General features: G+C 43.7%; 2 protein-coding genes across 4 annotated transcripts in view; one reads left to right on the top strand and one right to left on the bottom strand.

The window, feature by feature from the left end:
• Window positions 1-17835, bottom strand: part of RAD51C (RAD51 paralog C) — a 187064-nt gene that overhangs the window by 1274 nt on the left and 167955 nt on the right. The window lies entirely within an intron of this gene.
• The window catches only part of TRIM37 (tripartite motif containing 37), a 95868-nt gene that overhangs the window by 59629 nt on the left and 18404 nt on the right, over window positions 1-17835 (top strand). For all 3 annotated transcript variants that reach the window (XM_066364680.1, XM_066364682.1, XM_066364679.1), the window contains exons 19-22: window positions 293-598; window positions 5342-5467; window positions 7649-7838; window positions 11988-12103. In XM_066364680.1, coding sequence (XP_066220777.1) covers window positions 293-598; window positions 5342-5467; window positions 7649-7838; window positions 11988-12103 — 738 coding nt within the window. The remainder of the gene's footprint in view (window positions 1-292; window positions 599-5341; window positions 5468-7648; window positions 7839-11987; window positions 12104-17835) is intronic.

Here is a 17835-nt window from a genome sequence, read left to right as displayed (position 1 = left end):
TGCAGCATTTTAAACTTTTAGAGGTAAGAATATAATACAGGTTTTAGTGATTCTAATGTGACCCAGATTCTAACTTTGAAGGTATGAATAAAGTTAAGATATTTGTGACTATCTTTATTTTCATTAATGGCATTTAATACATACTTTTATTATTGATACCACCCTAAATCATTGTAGCTTATGGACACATCAGCACATCAGATGTGCACATTTCACAGCGCAGAGTGATGTCATGAGTGTTAAACTGCTGCACATTAACATGAGTTGTCACTGGCTCTTGCTTGCTCTGCAGCCTCCTATTCGCGGAAAGACAAGGATCAAAGGAAGCAGCAGGCAATGTGGCGAGTTCCCTCTGACTTAAAGATGCTGAAAAGACTCAAAACTCAAATGGAGGAAGTTCGATGTATGACAACCGACGTAAAGAACACACTGTCAGAAATAAAGAGCAGCAGCTCTGCTGGAGACATGCAGACAGGCCTGTTCTCGGCTGACCCAGCTGCGCTGGTGGCGTGCGGAACTGAGAGCTCGGGCAGGCTACAGGACTTGGGAATGGAGCTCCTGGCGAAGTCATCGGTTGCCACTTGTTACATACGAAACTGTAAGTGCCAAAGATCTCTTATTGTCATTTCTCCGTGTGTCATTTGGGAAGCTAGAGGATAGGTTATTTTCAGAATAGTACTACTTAAAATCTGTCTTATACAGGTAATGAATTAAGACTACAAATATATACAGCCTTTTCTCCCAACTGAAATGGACTAAATTTTATACTATAAAATTATATAATAGAACTAACATTTCTTTTTTTTTTTTTACAGAGACAGAGAGAAGGATAGACAGGGACAGACAGACAGGAACGAAGAGATGAGAGGCATCAATCATTAGTTTTTCGTTGCGTGTTGCAACACCTTAGTTGTTCATTGATTGCTTTCTCATATGTGCCTTGACTGCGGGCCTTCAGCAGACTGAGTAACCCCTTGCTTGAGCCAGTGACTTTGGGCTCAAGCTGGTGAGCTTTTGCTCAAACCTGACGACCTTGGGGTTTCGAACCTGGGTCTTCCACATCCTGGTCCAACGCTCTATCCACTGCGCCACCACCTGGTCAGGCTAGAACTAACATTTCTTGATTGCTTGAAACATTTCTTGATTCTCTACTGGGCAATAACACAGAATCTTGAACCTTGTGGATCTTGCATTCGTGTGTTTATATGGTGGGACTTGGACATAAAAGTGTGTAGACAAGGAAAGATAATACAGTTGGTAAAAGGTGCTGTGAAGGAAGCAACAAAGGGTGGTGGGAAAGAGCAGGTGAGGTTGGGTAGTCAGAGGACACCTCTGAGGAGGTGACTTTTGAACTGAGACCTGAAGGTTGACAAGATGGCAGCCACGCAGAGATCCGGGGGAGCAGCGTTCAGGGTAAACAACAGAAAATGCTAAGGGTGTACTTTGCATGTTTGAAGGCTTGAAAGAAGAGCGGTGTGGCTGAAGATGGTGAACACAGCAGAGGGGAGAATGACAGATAAGTCAGAGAGGCAAGCAGGATCTAGCTCAGGAAGGCTTTTCTGTAAGACCTCAGTAAAGAGTTTTGTGTTCTATTCTGATTTTGGGAGGAAGTCTCTAGACTCTAGAGTCTAGAGAATATAAATGGGGGCGGTATTTATGATTGGATTTACCTTTTACAAAGATCACTTTGCTTTGTAGTATGGAGAGAGGTCTGAAAAGGGTTGAGAGTGGGAAATGTGAGACCAGTTAACAACTATAACAATGGCTTATATGAAATATGATGGCTTGTTCTGGACTTATTACAGTGGGTGGATGGACGTACTCAGTATAGCAACCTTTCTTGACTCAGGTTTCTACTTTTCTTAATTCTCCTGAGGCTGGCCTGTAGCTGATGCTGTTTTAGATACATAGAGAACTTACTCCATTAATGCAGTGGATATTTTAGTCCAGGAGGGCTCACTTCTTTCCCACAGAATAGTAAGAAAGGCTGGATAGTGTATTAGGGAAAGAAAATGACTTAAGAATGGTGTTTTCACTTTTTTGACCTAGGAAACTTAGTGACTGGTGGTGTCACTGAGATGCAAATCAAATATGGAAGAAGAAGGTGTGAGGAGGTAAGGGCATAAAGTCAGGAATTCTTTTTTAAGTATGCTGGATTTGAGAGGTCTGCTAGATATCCCAGTAAAATGTCTCGTAGGCAGGTGAATGGTACGTAAGTCTGAAGCTGCACCATTTTACAGTTCCATCAGCAGTGCCTGAGGGTTTCAGTTTTTTCATATCCTGGTTAATGCTTGTTACTGTCTTTTCTTTCCCCCATTGAATTGTCTTGGTTAGCCTTCTTGTCAAAAGTTAATTGACCATGCCTGACCAGGCGGTGGCACAGTAGATAAAGCGTTGGAAATGGGATGCGGAAGGATCCAGGTTCGAGACCCCAAAGTCGCCAGCTTGAGCGCAGGCTCATCTGGTTTGAGCAAAAAGCTCACCGGCTTGGACCCAAGGTCGCTGGCTCCAGCAAGGGGTTACTTGGTCTGCTGAAGGCCACGGTCAAGGCACATATGAGAAAGCAATCAATGAACTAAGGTTTCACAACGAAAAACTGATGATTGATGCTTCTCATCTTTGCATGCCTGTCTGTCTGTCCCTGTCTATCTCTGCCTCTGTAAAAACAAACAGTTAATTGACCATGAATGTAAGGGTTATCTCTGGACCTTCAGTTCTGTTCCATTGATCTGTATTTCTGTCTTTACACCAGTTCCACACAGTTTTGATTATGGTAATTTTACAGCAAGTTTTGAAATTGGAAATGTTAGTTCTCCATTCAAGATGTTTTTAGGGCGTTCTGGATCTTTTGCATTTTCACATGGATTTTACACTGTTCACTTCAGCAATTCAAAAGAAAAGATAACTAGAAGTTTTATAGGGGTTGTGTTGGATCTGTAGATCAGATTTAGGAGTACTGCTAGGTTAACAATACAGTCTTGCAATCAGTGTGTTCCAAACAGAGGATTTTCCTGCAAGTCAGCGACCATGGGGTCTCATGTCTATGATCCCACACTCAAGCCAGTGACCTCGTGCTCATGTTGGTGAGCCTGTGCTCAAGCCAACGACCTCAGGGTTTCTAACCTGGATCTTCCACATCACAATCGGATGCACTGTCCTCTGCGCCACCACCTGGTCAGGCTTTTTCTAGCTTCTTGAGTCTGTATGTTAAGCCATTTAGTAACAGTTTTTTATAATTCATTTTAAGGCCGTACATTTTCTTCTGATTATTGATTTAGTTGAAGTATTATAATTATGGTGCATTTCTAATTCAGTGTTGATTTTCTTTTCAGTCGAATAATATTTTACAATTTCCAAATATTCAGGGGTTATACAGTGTGTCCGTAAAGTCATGGTGCACTTTTGACCGGTCATAGGAAAGCAACAAAAGATGATAGAAATGTGAAATCTGCACCAAATAAAAGGAAAACCCTCTCAGTTTCTGTAGGATGATGTGGCAGCATGTGCGCATGCTCAGATGATGACGTAACACCGTGTATACAGCGGAGCAGCCCACGGCCATGCCAGTCGAGATGTGGACGGTACAGAGGAAAGTTCAGTGTGTTCTGTGGCTTGCTAAATTTGAATCCATGACCAAAGTGCAACATGAATATTGGCGCGTTTATAACAAAGCGCCACCACATAGGAATAACATTACTCAGTGGGATAAGCAGTTGAAGGAAACTGGCAGTTTGGTGGAGAAACCCCGTTCTGGTAGGCCATCAGTGAGTGATGAGTCTGTAGAGCAGGGGTCCCCAAACTACAGCCCACGGGCTGCATGCGGCCCCCTGAGGCCATTTATCCGGCCCCTGCCGCACTTCTGGAAGGGGCACCTCTTTCATTGGTGGTCAGTGAGAGGAGCATAGTTCCCATTGAAATACTGGTCAGTTTGTTGATTTAAATTTACTTGTTCTTTATTTTAAATATTGTATTTGTTCCTGTTTTGTTTTTTTACTTTAAAATAAGATATGTGCAGTGTGCATAGGGATTTGTTCATAGTTTTTTATAGTCTGGCCCTCCAACGGTCTGAGGGACAGTGAACTGGCCCCCTGTGTAAAAAGTTTGGGGACCCCTGCTGTAGAGGCTATACGGGATAGCTACCTAAGGAGCCCTAAAAAATCTGTGCATGAGCCCCATCGAACTACACTGAATAGGTATGAAACTGGGAGAGTTTTCCTTTTATTTGGTGCAGATTTCACATTTCTATCGTCTTTTGTTGCTTTCCTGTGACTGGTCAAAAGTGCACCATGGGCCCTGGCTGGTTGTCTCAGTGGTAGAGCGTCGGCCTGGCGTGCAGGCGCCCCGGGTTCTATTCCCGGCCAGGGCACACAGGAGAAGCGCCCATCTGCTTCTCCATCCCTCCCCCTCTCCTTCCTCTCTGTCTCTCTCTTCCCCTCCCGCAGTGAGGCTCCATTGGAGCAAGGATGGCCCGGGCGCTGGGGATGGCTCCTTGGCCTCCGCCCCAGGCACTAGAGTGGCTCTGGTCGCAACAGAGCGACGCCCCGGAGGGGCAGAGTGTCGCCCCCTGGTGAGTGTGCTGGGTGGATCCCGGTCGGGCGCATGCAGGAGTCTGTCTGACTGTCTCTCCCCGTTTCCAGCTTCAGAAAAATTTTAAAAAAGAAAGAAAAAAAAAAAGGGCACCATGACTTTACGGACACACTGTGTGTGTGTGTATATATATATATATATATATATATATATATATATATATTATTTATTTATTTTTTTAATTTTTCTGAAGAAGTGGGGAGGCAGAGAGACAGACTCCCGCATGTGTTCAACTGGGATCTACCCCACTTGCCCACCAGGAGGTGATGCTCTGCCCATCTGGGGCGTTGCTCCATTGCAACCAGAGCCATTCTAGCGCCTGAAGTGGAGGCCATGGAGCCAGCCTCAGCACCCAGGCCACCTTTGCTCCAATGGAGCCTTGGCTGCAGGAGGGGAAGAGAAGAGGTAGAAAGAAAGGAGAGGGGGAAGGGTGGAGAAGCAGATGGGCACTTCTCCTGTGTGCCCTGGCCGGGAATCGAACCCGGGACTTCCACTCTGAGCCAACACTGTCTGCTGAGCCAACAGGCCAGGGCTGGGTTATATTTTTGTTGTTAATAGTTATTTTAATTATAAGAAGAACAGAGTTTGTCTTTTTTTTTTTTAAGTTTACTGATTTAGTTTCTTCTTCTTTTTTTTGTGAGTTAAGACTACTTTACAAGCAGCAAAGTAGAAATATTTTTGGAATAAAACCCCAAGTAAACCAGTTATTTTGCTATTTTTTCCTATTCAGAAATATTTGTAAATGTCTTTGCAGCCACAAATAGAAAGAGTAACTCACCCAAGCCGGCTCGGTCCAGTCTAGCAGGTAGTCTGTCACTTCGGAGAGCAGTGGACCCTGGGGAAACCTATTCAAAGGGAGACTGCCAGCCTCTGTCTGAAGGTAAATTTGTAGAGTCTAGGATGTAATTTCCATGGGTTGGTGTCTGTTATTTGAATTGATCTCATTTTATTTATTTTGTTTTATTTTAGTGAGAGGAGGGGAGGCAGACAGACAGACTCCCGCATGCATCCCAACCAGGATCCACCCAGCATGCCCACTAGGGGGTGATGCTCTGCCCATCTGGGGCATTGCCTCATTACAATAGGAGCCATTTTTTAGCGCCTGAGGCAGAGGCCATGGAACCATCCTCAGCACCTGAGGCCAACTCGCTTGAGCCAATTGAGCTATGGCTGTGGGAGAAGAGAGAGAGGGAGAAGGGGGAGGGGTAAAGAAGCAGACGGTTGCTTCTCCTGTGTGCCCTGACTGGGAATTGAACCTAGAACTTCTATACGCCCAGCTGATGCTCTACTGCTGAGCCAGCTGGCCAGGGCCTTGAATTGATCTTATAGTGTAGCTTTAGACTTTGAAAGGCACCAAAAATGCCAAAACTTGTTTCAATCACCAGCTTGAGCCCAATGTCGTGGCTTGAGCGAGGGGTCACTCGGTCTGCTGGAGCCCCCCAGTCAAGGCACATATGAGAAAATAATTAATGAACAACTAAGGTGCCGCAATAAAGAATTGATGCTTCTCATCTCTCTCCCTTCCTGTCTGTCCATATCTGTCCCTCTCTCTGTCTCTGTCACAAAAACAAAAAAATCTTGATTCAAAAGGTTTCTGATCTCACAACAGAATAAACCCATCAGTAAGAAAATGCGACCACTAGATTGCATATTCTGGACGCCTTGATTTTAAATACGTGGCATCTCTAATCTGAAATAAATGTTTTGAGTAATAACCTTACATAAGATCTAATGTATTTGTTTTACAAGTATGTTATATTGCCAAAACCTATTCTCAAGTAAGAAAGATTATTAAAATATTTCACAAATTACATGTGGCCAGCAAATATAAAATAGATTTTCCTACTCCACTGATTCAACTAGCTAATATTTTGATTGGAATGATTCTTACAGCCTTTCAGCACAGATTTTTAAGCATAAACTCTATTGCAACTAAATGAAAATAACTGAGTAAACAAAGCAGTTCGTTAAGGAATGAGGCCACCTGAATCACCAGCTCTCTCGTTTCAAGCCGTATTCTTATTTAATAGTCTATAAAATGATACTAGAATTTTATCTTAAACCTAGCTTCTGTATAAGGAAGATCCTTTCCTGTCTAATGAACAACTTAAAACAGGGGTCCCCAAACTTTTTACACAGGGGGCCAGTTCACTGTCCCTCAGACCGTTGGAGGGACGCCACATACAGTGCTCCTCTCATCACCAATGAAAGAGGTGCCCCTTCCGGAAGTGCGGCGGGGGCCGGATAAATGGCCTGAGGGGGCCGTAGTTTGGGGACGCCTGATAAAATCTTAATTGACATGATTCTTTAGATGACTGTGTGGTTCCAAAATATTTATATCGGGCTCTTTTTTTTTAATAGTTGGCATCAAAAAGACTGCGATATAGCCCTGGCTGGATAGCTCACTTGGTTAGAGCAAGGGTCCCCAAACTGCGGCCCACGGGCTGCATGTGGCCCCCTGAGGCCATTTATCTGGCCCCCGCCGCACTTCCGGAAGGGGCACCTCTTTCATTGGTGGTCAGTGAGAGGAGCACATTGACCATCTATCTCATTAGCCAAAAGCAGGCCCATAGTTCCCATTGAAATACTGGTCAGTTTGTTGATTTAAATTTACTTGTTCTTTATTTTAAATATTGTATTTGTTCCCGTTTTGTTTTTTTACTTTAAAATAAGATATGTTGCAGTGTGCATAGGGATTTGTTCATAGTTTTTTTTATAGTCTGGCCCTCCAACAGTCTAAGAGACAGTGAGCTGACCCCCTGTAAAAAGTTTGGGGACCCCTGGAGCATCGTTCCAAAGCAGAGATTGCCGGTTCCGTCTGCAATCAGGGCACATACAGGAACAGCTTGATGTTCCTGTCTCTCCTTCCTTCTCTCTCACTTTCTTCCTCTCTCATTGAGATCAATAAATAAAAAATTTTTTAAAAGGCCGATATATTTTAAAATTAATTTTGTATTTGCCTGCAGTTTAGAAAGATAAATATATAGCAAGATGTTCTAAAGCGGAAACTCAGCGAACTTTTTGTTTTCTGTTCTCCGCACTTCCTTATCCTTCTCCGTAGGCTCCCCGGGAAGCTCTCAGTCCGGAAGCCGGCATGGCTCTCCCCGAGCCTTGGCGCATGGCAGCATCGGTGACCTTCTGCCGAAAGCCGACGACCGGCAGTGTCGAGCTTTGGATTCGGACGCAGTTGTGGTTGCCGTTATCAATGGCTTACCTACTGTTGAGAAAAGGAGGAAGATGGTCACCTTGGGGTAAATCATGTTCTTTTGTTTATGTAATGGAATAATAGCTTCATAATGAACAAAATAAGTTTCCACTATTTTAATTTTTTAGCTGAAAGTTTATTTGTTGTATTCAAGTGTAACTTGAGAAGTATTAGAAATCTTACTTTTTTTTCTTAATGGATGTGATAGTAGTAGCAGAAATTTAGTTTATATATGTTAGAGCTCATTTTCACTGAAGGTGGGATAGTGTGTAACAGTGTGAAACCTTGTATGAACTCTGCCTTGTGATTTGTGTGTGGAGTAAGCTTTCGTCAATTTGAGCCACACTTTTCAAAGATACCTGTACTGAGCTATATTCTATCTCCTCGGTCTTTTACACCTACTTTCAATGAAAGAAAGAACCCCGGCAGTTTTATTTGAACACTGCTTTTGTGTAACCTTTTTTCTCTCCTATCATAAAGGTCTTCTTAGAAGTGAAGACTTCTATTTTCTAATCAGAATTTTTGTTGAGATACTTGTAGATTCACATGCAGTTTAAAGAAATAATATATGGAGGTCCTGTGTTCCTTGCCCAGTTTCTTCTAATGATTACTTTTGCAAAGCTAGTACAATATCACAATCAGGATGTTGACATTGACACAGCCTGCCCTTCTGTAACCTTCCTGTGAGTCCTCTAGTGCAGTGATTTTCAACCTTTTTTGAGCAGCGGCACATTTTTTACATTTACAAAATCCTGGGGCACACCACTTACCAAAATGACACAAAATGACACTCTAACACAGTACATATTATACATATAGTTAATATAGTTTCTAAATGTATTTATGCTCACTTAGTGTGAAACCTGGGCCTGTTCCGATGAACACAAAAGGGATATCCTGGCAGGAATGGTAGAAAGACACACACGAAGCTCTTCCTCAACAGTTCTCAGTCTCTCTCTGTTTTTAGTTTTTATCACAGTCAAGCTTGAGAAGCTCAGCTCACATAGATATGTGGTTGAAAACGGGAGCAATGTCAAAATAGCTTTGTTGACCAGAATGGGGAACTCCTTGGCAACAGATAACCAAAAACTGTCCAAAGGAAGATCAGCAAACTTTAGCTTTAAATCACAATCTTGTTTCAGTTCAATGAGTTCCTCTTGCTCAAAGTCATGTCCTTTCCAGCAACGGATACTGAGCTGTATGGGTCCCTAACCCAGTCAAGGCATTCTGTGAAGGCTGAAGAGAAATAAAATGACAATGTCTTCTCAAGAGTTTTCAAATGTCTGCCAATCACCTCGCACATTGCAGCAGTGTTGCCATCATGCTGTTTCTCGGTGAGCGGGAACATCTCAAGGTTGCCACGCTGCACATGTTGTTGCCAGAGCTGCACCTTTAAACGGAATTCGTTCATTTTACCAGTGCTTGTAAGCAGGTTTTCATTTCGGCCTTGCATCTGTGTGTTCAGTTCATTCAGATAATGAAATATATCAGCCAGGTATGCTAGCTTTGCACACCACTCATCACTTGCAAGCAGCTTTGAGTAATCGGACCTCTCGTTTGTCAGAAATACTTTAAGTTCCTCTCGCAACTCATACACACGGCCAGCACTTTGCCGCGCGACAGCCACCGGACCTCCATGTGGAGCAATAAGATTTTATGTTCCGCTCCCGTTTCTTTACACAAAGACGCAAATAAGTGACATCTCAAAGGTCGCGTCTTTACAAAGTTCACTATGCTCACAACATCATCCAACACAGGAGCTAGATCTGCTGGTAAGGTCTTTGCAACGAGGGCCTCACGGTGCAAAAAACAGTGCTTAACAATAACATCTGGGTTTCTTTCTTTGACCCTACTTATGAAGCCTTTGATGCGCCCGACCATGGCTGCGGCTCCATCAGTGCAGACACCTGTGCAGTTTTCCCATGTAAGCCCGCTTTTATCAAGATATTCTGACGTAACCCGAAATATTTCCTCTCCTGTTGATTTTTCTGGCAATGCCTTGCAAAATAGGAAGTTTTCTCTAATGGCTTCTCCATCCACAAAACGCACGTTGGCCAAGAGCTGACAATGTCCACTAATATCCGTCGACTCATCAAGTTGCAAGGCAAATTTCTTACTGATGTGCACCTTTTCCAAAACAACAGTTTCAATGTCCGCAGACATGTCATCAATACGTCTGGCAATTGTGTTATCTGAGAGAGGCACTTTAACTATCTCTTTGGCCGCGGTAGGGCCAAGCATCTCATTTACAATGGCTTTACGAGCTGGCAGTATTAATGTTTCTGCTACAGTGTGGGACTTTTCTGATTTAGCTACGAGTTCAGCAACAAGGTAGCTAGCTTTGAGGGCTCTCTTGTTTACCTTTGTGGTTTTTTCCAAAAAAGTTGCCCGTTTCTCATTGTTTGTATGTAAGCGTACAAAACAGTCCATCGGCTTGTTTTGAACGGAAGGGTCTTTCGTTTGGAGATGGCGTTTAAGCTTGCTTGGCACCATGGCGCTATTGGATAGCTTCTCACCACACACCAAGCACAGCAGAGTCGGTGCTATCTCACCCCCCGTGAAAGTAAATCCAAATGAAAGATAGCTTTCTCTGTATTGCCTCGAGCTCACCGTCTTGTCTTTTTTCTTTTGTCGACCACTCATACTAGGGCCTTCATCTGGGTCAGAATTTTGTCCAGGGCCCTGTTCGGCATTTGCATTTTCCCTTCTCAAAAACTTCTCTATCACTGTCACTTGCTCGTCTTGCTGAGATCCCAAACTGTCACAAGAGTGAAATATGCCTGGCAGAGGTCCTTTAAATAAATTACATTTATTAAAAAAAAAGTTAAATAAAAAAGGATAACCCCCTCATATATACAATCCCATGTAACATCCCTCATATATACAGTCCCATGTAACATCCCTCATATATACAGTCCCACGTAACATCCCTTATATATACAGTCCCACATAACATCCCTTCATATATACAGTCCCACGTAACATCCCTCATATATACAGTCCGTGTAACATCCTTCATATATACAGTCCCATGTAACATCCCCTTATAAATACAGTCCCACATAACATTCCCTCATATACAGTCCCACGTAACATCCCCTCATATACAGTCCCATGTAACTCCTCATATATACAGTCCCATGTATCCCCTCATATATACAGTCCCGCTAATAGATACTGGAGCTTTCATCAAGGTTGTGGGTTCAAATCAATTTGGCATATACTCTCTATATAGAGACTGGACAAAATCAACTTTAGAAAATGTTGGGTACTTGTGTAACATCGTAAATCCTCAGAGCATCTCTACTGTCAGATTTGAGAAGTTTGCTTTCTAGGTAAGGATTCTGATAAATACTAGAGTTCTCCCTGAGGTTGTGGGTTCAAATCCCATGGTCAGCTGGGTGCAGGGGCCTTGGTTCTGTCTGTTTTGATGGTGTATATAGAAATTTGAGCTCTTTAAGAAGATGACCCTTCAGGAGGCCATATACAATATAGATAACATTGTGATGCATTGTACATCACCCTCTGCGGGGGCCTCTTTTAAAAAGAAAAAGGTCAAATATCTATATACACCATCAGGATAGACATAACCAGCTGAGGCTGAGGCTTCATCTAGTGGTGGCAACATTTACCTCCAGTCCTGACCAGGATTAGAAATCGGGACCATGGGGAGGAGTAGCAGCTTCAACTACTCGCCGCGGCCACCTAATGACAAGTGCCACACAATGACAAGCGTGCAGCAGCCTGAGCGGGGACCTTCCTGGGTGTGGATGAGAGGTGGCTTACTGTTGGTTCATCGCTAGTGGTCGGGATGAATCCTAGAAGGTGATTGGTCAGTGAGCGTTCCCTGTGCCTCCACTCTTCCTGTCGCTGATAGCTGGAGGGATTGTGAGGGGAATGTTTATGTTCGGATGGAGGCGGCTGGCGGTGGGCTGGATAAATAGGCTCCGCGCGGGCCGTAGTTTGGGGACCCATGTTTAATTTCCCCATGGCACACCTGACCATGTGCTGCAGCACACTGGTTGAAAAACACTGCTCTAGTGAGATTTTAAAAAATAAACTTGAAATTTAGTATTAAACATTAGTGCCATGTATTCTACTTAATTTGATGCTCAGTTTCAGGAGAAGAAACTATAGATACAATTATCAGTGGCTCTTTATACAAAAATATGAAGTTGTTTTCTTCCTCTTGGAGGGTCAGTGTGAAAGGAGGTCGTCTGGAAGGACTGCAGATGACAGACTTAGAGAATGATTCCGAAACTGGGAAACTACAGCTTCTGCTTCCTGAAGGAGCTTCCGCCCCCGAGGAAGGTAAGGAGTGATAAATCATAATTAGGCAGGAGGTGGGAATAATGATCATTTTTTGGTGTTGGTAGTAGGGATTAGTTGGTTTAATAAAAAAGTTATTGAGACACTATGAAGTCATTGATCTGGACACAGCATTCATTGTGCTACTGAATTTGATTTATTAGGCCATTAAGCACAGAGGAAGGCAAAATGGGTAATTGACTATGTAAAAGGACATGTCTTACTAAAAGGGACATTTACAGGAGGGCAGAATCTGCAGATGGTTTATCTACTCATTCAATAAATAGTTTATTCAGTCACCTACACGGCAGGCATTGAGTTTTTGCTAGCAATGCGAAGGCGAAATTAGATATGGCCACAGTCTCATGGGGAAGACATGCCCCCAAACAACGTATTAGAGTAGTAAGTGTTAAGTACTTCATCTTTTAAAGTCAGTCAATTCCAGTTTGTCGATTGCTGTTTGTAGACTGTTTTGCTCTTATTCTGTACTTGAACCGTGTAAAAAACCGTTCACGGTAACCGACTTCAACTGCCAATTCATTTTTCAATTACATTTCTAGTATTCTACATGTTCTTTCAGGTTTCTTATTTTTTCTCTAAAAGCATAGAAGACTTTCTGTAATTTTGAGGGTGTTTGAAACGAGGCTTATGTGTATTGCCCTTGCTGTGCCCTTTTATGTTAGCAAAACAGCTTGTCAACTTTATTAGTGATCCTTGACATTGAAATTCTCATTTTTCAGTGAAACTGCCACCTTCCACTTCTGCACTTTTTTGAGTTTCAGTGATTGATGGATTGTAGCTCAGAGCATGCATGCAGGTGCCAGCACACTGACTGCCCTGTGTGAGGGTGTGTGGGTGGTATTTCTAGGTTTTCGGCAAAAGAACACTAAACATTTTGGTCTTCTCTCTAGGCTGGTGCCCTGTGGTGGACAGCATTATTTCCATAGAAGATAATAAATGGAAAGGATTTTTAAAGTGAAGTGCTGATTGTTAAAACATTAAGAAAAAAATGTTATGATTGTTTTTTATACCTAAGGACCTGAAGGGATTTGTTTTATATCTACTGATTATAAATTGCAGTGGCTTAAATTTTTATAGCATGTGCTAGAATTACAGGCTCCTTTTATTCCTGAAACATTTATGAAAAATGCTTCTAATTTGCCTGGAATTGCATAAGATGCTGGTGATAATTTCTGAACCTAGTATTTATTCCTCTGCCTTGGCACTATTAATGTTTTGGGCCAGATGATTTTGTTGTGGGAGTCTACCCTGTGCATTGTAGGGTATTTAGCTGCATCCTTGTTTGTTTGTTTTTTTTAGTGAGAGGAGGGGAGATAGTGAGAGACTCCCACATGTGCCCCTACTGGGATCCACCCGGCAACCCCCATCTGAGGCTGATGCTTGAATCAGCCGAGATATTTTTCATGCCTGAAGCTGATGCATGGACCAGCTGAGCCATCCTCAGCACCTGGAGCCATGCTCGAACCAATTGAGCCACTGGCTGCAGGAGGGGAAGAGGGAGAGGAAGGGGAGAGGGAAGAGGAGAGAAGCAGATGGTCACTTCTCCTGTGTGCCCTGACCGGGAATCAAACCTGGGATGTCCATATACGTTCGCCCAACACTCTATCCATTGAGCCAACCGGCCAGGCCGCATCCTTGGCTTTTAACCACTAGGTTCCAGAACTACTTTCACCAAGTAACATTATCCAGAAATGTTCAGACATTGCCAAATGTCTTCGTGGAGGCAGACATCCCCCGTAAAAGCCACTAGTTGAGTTGAATTATTCTCAACCAGGGTGACTACTCCTTAAGAATTACTTGCCAGCCTGACCAGGCGGTGGTGCAGTGGATAGTGTGTTGGACTGGGATGCTGAAGACCCAGGTTCGAGACCCGGAGGTCAACAGCTTGAGCGCGGGCTCATCTGGTTTGAGCAAAAAAAGCTCACCAGCTTGAGCCCAAGGTCGCTGGCTCAAGCGAGGGGTTTACTCAGTCTGCTGAAGGCCCGCGGTCAAGGCACATATGAGAAAGCAATCAATGAACAACTAAGGTGTTGCAATGCGCAACAAAAAACTAATGATTAATGCTTCTCATCTCTCCGTTCCTGTCTGTCTGTCTGTCTGTCTGTCCCTGTCTATCCCTCTCTCTGACTCTCTGTCTCTAAAAAAAAAAAAAAAGAATTACTTGCCAGCCTGACCAGGTGGTGGCGCAGTGGATAGAGCGTCGGACTGGGATGCAGAGGACCCAGGTTCGAGACCCCGAGGTCACCAGCTTGAGCGCGGGCTCATCTGGTTTGAGCAAAAGCCCACCAGCTTGAACCCAAGGTCGCTGGCTCAAGCAAGGGGTTACTCAGTCTGCTGAAGGCCCGTGGTCAAGGCACATATGAGAAAGCAATCAATGAACAACTAAGGTGTTGCAACGCGCAATGAAAAACTAATGATTGATGCTTCTCATCTCTCTCCATTCCTGTCTGTCCCTGTCTGTCCCTCTCTCTGACTCACTCTGTCTCTGTAAAAAAATAAATAAAATTAAAAAAAAATTACTTGCTAGAGTGGGTCACCATTACAAATGGGAGAAGTAGCTCTCAGGTATATTGGATGTACACATGTGTTATTAGTGGTGGAAGGGAGGGAGGGACAGCAGTTGAAAGCACTGGTCTTTTGTCAGAGACACCAATTAATAGCTAATTATAATATAGAATGATGAGTGCTGTGATAGAGTATATAGGGAGCTCAGAGAACAAGTATGTAATAGTAAAAATAATAACTAATATTGACTAAGTGGTCAGTGTTACTCAACTACACATTTTCTCTTATGTAAGGAGTATTGTGATAAAAAGCACCTATAACTCAGTAAGAAAAGTTGTAAACATGCAGATGAGCAGTGCCTCAGGACAGCCTTGCAGTTCCTGGGTTCTCCACTAGAGTTCAGGCTAGACAGTGAGCAGGAGACCAACCGATGAGGCTGGAGGAAGGGAACACAGTGATGGACGAAAGGAGCTCTTGTGCCTCTTGGAATCTGCTTGGTGAGAGGAGAATGGGGCCTTACCCACCGCTGTGGGTATTATTCTGTTATCAGCAGGAGCCAATTCTCAAAAAAACCTATTTTTCACACTGGCAAGCTTTGGTAGAAGGTTGAGTGGGTCTCTCTTGTATCCATGCTTAGGAAAAACAAGGCTCTTTATTTGAGCAGAATACCTAAAAGAATTTTCTGTGTCAGATCACTGTGGGTTGATGTCTCTCTTTGCCGCCCTGCCCTTCCCTCCCCTTTGCTTTCTCAAGCTGTCTGAAGAAGCTTTAAAATAAGGCATTGTTGGTATTGCGAGGTCGGAATTTGGGACTACTAAAGTTGTCTCTTAAATATTCTTGGGTATCAATGAAATGCGACTTTCCTTAGACATAACAGGCATCAGCCAGCCTTCTCCTTTCTAACTGGAACATATGGGACAAGCTTGTATTAATCTTCTGTTTGGTGGCCTGATGCTGAAAAGCTTGGCTTCCCCACCCCACCCTCACCCAGTTGATGCCCTACATGATGCCTGTGGGTGGGCCAGTTTCTTTCTTGGCCCATCTAAAACTGGAGACCGCTCCAATTAAGTGCCTATTGAAGTAGCACAGGACCCCTTCCTTCAAGACATGGGCATCAAAACACTGTCCTGGAGAAAAGCTGCGGCCACCTGGGATAGGCCAGCGGGCAGCCTGCTGGAAGAGGAGGCACAGGGACGCTCCAGCTCTGCCGGTCCCTCTGGAAACGTTCAGAGCTTTTAACCTTGCAGACACTCAAATCAGCAGGCTTAACCAATGGAAAAGACTTATTCTCTTGTAATTATAGAAAGTCTTCCCTAGGTCTGGTAGGGCAAGTAAGGGTTGGAAAATTTAGCCACCCGCTGTCATCAAAAACTCGGACCTGACCAGGTGGTGGCACAGTGGATAGAGCATAGGACTGGGACACAGAGGACCCAGGTTCAAAGCTTAAGGTCGCTGGCCTGAGTGCAGGCTCACTCGCTCTGCTGTAGCCCCCTGGTCAAGGCACATATGAGAAAGCAATCAGTGAACAACTAAGGCGCTGCAATGAAGAGTTGATGCTTCTCATCTCCTTCCTGTCTGTCCCTCTCTCTGTCCCTTTCTGTCTCTGTCACAAACAAAACAAAACAAAACACAAAGCTCGGTTTTTCCCCACCTTTTATTCCACCACTCAGTGAGGTGACTCAGCTCCCTCAGGATGGCAGGATGGCAGTTCCAAGTGTCGTGAGGAGTTAGAACAACATTCTGGGAGAAAAAGACACATCAATTTGTTGTTCCACTTTTTTTTTTAAATGTTATTCAGTTTTATTAGAGAAGAGAGAGAGAGAGAAAGAGAGACAGGGAGGAACAGAAAGCATCAACTCCCATATGTGCCTTGACCAGGCAATTCCAGGGTTTCGAACCAGTGACCTCAGCGTTCCCAGGTTGATGCTCTATCCACTGGCCACCACAGGTCAGGCCTCTTCCACTTATTTATGCATTTATTACTGGATGCCCTGACTGGGGATGGAACCTGCAACCTTAGCGTATTGGGACGATGCTCTGACCAGCTGAGCTACCCGGCCAGGACAAACATTGGTTTTTGCTGTACTGAGTGTTAATGTAATTTGCAAGCATCAGAAATGTGAGCAACCTTAAATAGTGAGTTCTAACTCGGCAATGAGCTTGGGACGGCACTGAGCATTAACGGGGTGCTCAAAAAATGTGGTAGGCGATTTTTACAGAAATACCGTGTTTCAGATTTCACTCTAAGATGTAATTTTGTTTCCCCATTAACATCTTTGAAGCATCTTAAGTTTAATGGTACCTTATAATTACTACCAGTGACAGCCAGTATGTGAAAACCTGTTGACACCTTCTGGGGAGATCGAGAAAGGGGCAGTATTCAAATTTCTTAGAGTCGGTGACTTATCACTAATTTGCTTTAATCATCACTTAACACAGTGGGTAGACACTGCAGAGCACGGGCAAGCACAGCAGGGAGCCTGAGGCCTGCGCGTGATGCGGCCAGTCGCATTTCAGAACAAGCGCAAGTATTGGGGCTTTTGTTGGGCTTGCTTCCTCTCAGGTACGGCAGTGGTTTGTACACCTGGTGACCTAGTTGTCCACCTGGTGGGTGTGAGGGTCAGAGACTCATTTGTCTTTCTCATTATAGTCACCAAGCTGGCCACTTCTGGGGCTAGGCCTGGAGAAAAGACTGGCAGTGTTTGCCCGTGTCTCGGGCAATTTATGTTTTCCTGAGTCCTGAGAAAAATTAAGTCAAAGAAAATGGAAAAGTTATTCTAATTCTCCTGTTAGAGTTAACAGTCAACACAGAAACATTACTGGTTTGAAGGAGTCCATTTACGGCAAGTTGAAATAAGAACTGGGGGTGCTGATACCTGGAATCAAAGGGTCAGATCAGCAGGAGCTCCTTGGCAAGGAGTGATCACAACCAAATCAGTCCTGGTTTTCACTGTTGTCCCGTGATAAGTATGTGCTCCTGGCCCTGTTTGCTGCTGTATAAATATTAATGAGTTTATACTATACTTTATATAGCAGGGGTAGTCAACCTTTTTATACCTACCGCCCACTTTTGTATCTCCGTTAGTAGTAAAATTTTCTTTTTTTTTTTTTTTCTTTTTTTTTTTATTTATTTATTTTTTTTAATAGTAGTAAAATTTTCTAACCGCCCACTGGTTCCAACAGTAATGGTGATTTATAAAGTAGGGAAG

Source organism: Saccopteryx leptura, chromosome 2 (genome assembly GCF_036850995.1).
Source record: "Saccopteryx leptura isolate mSacLep1 chromosome 2, mSacLep1_pri_phased_curated, whole genome shotgun sequence".
Taxonomy (NCBI): Eukaryota; Metazoa; Chordata; class Mammalia; order Chiroptera; family Emballonuridae; genus Saccopteryx; species Saccopteryx leptura.
This window is presented reverse-complemented; position numbering and strand designations above follow the sequence as displayed.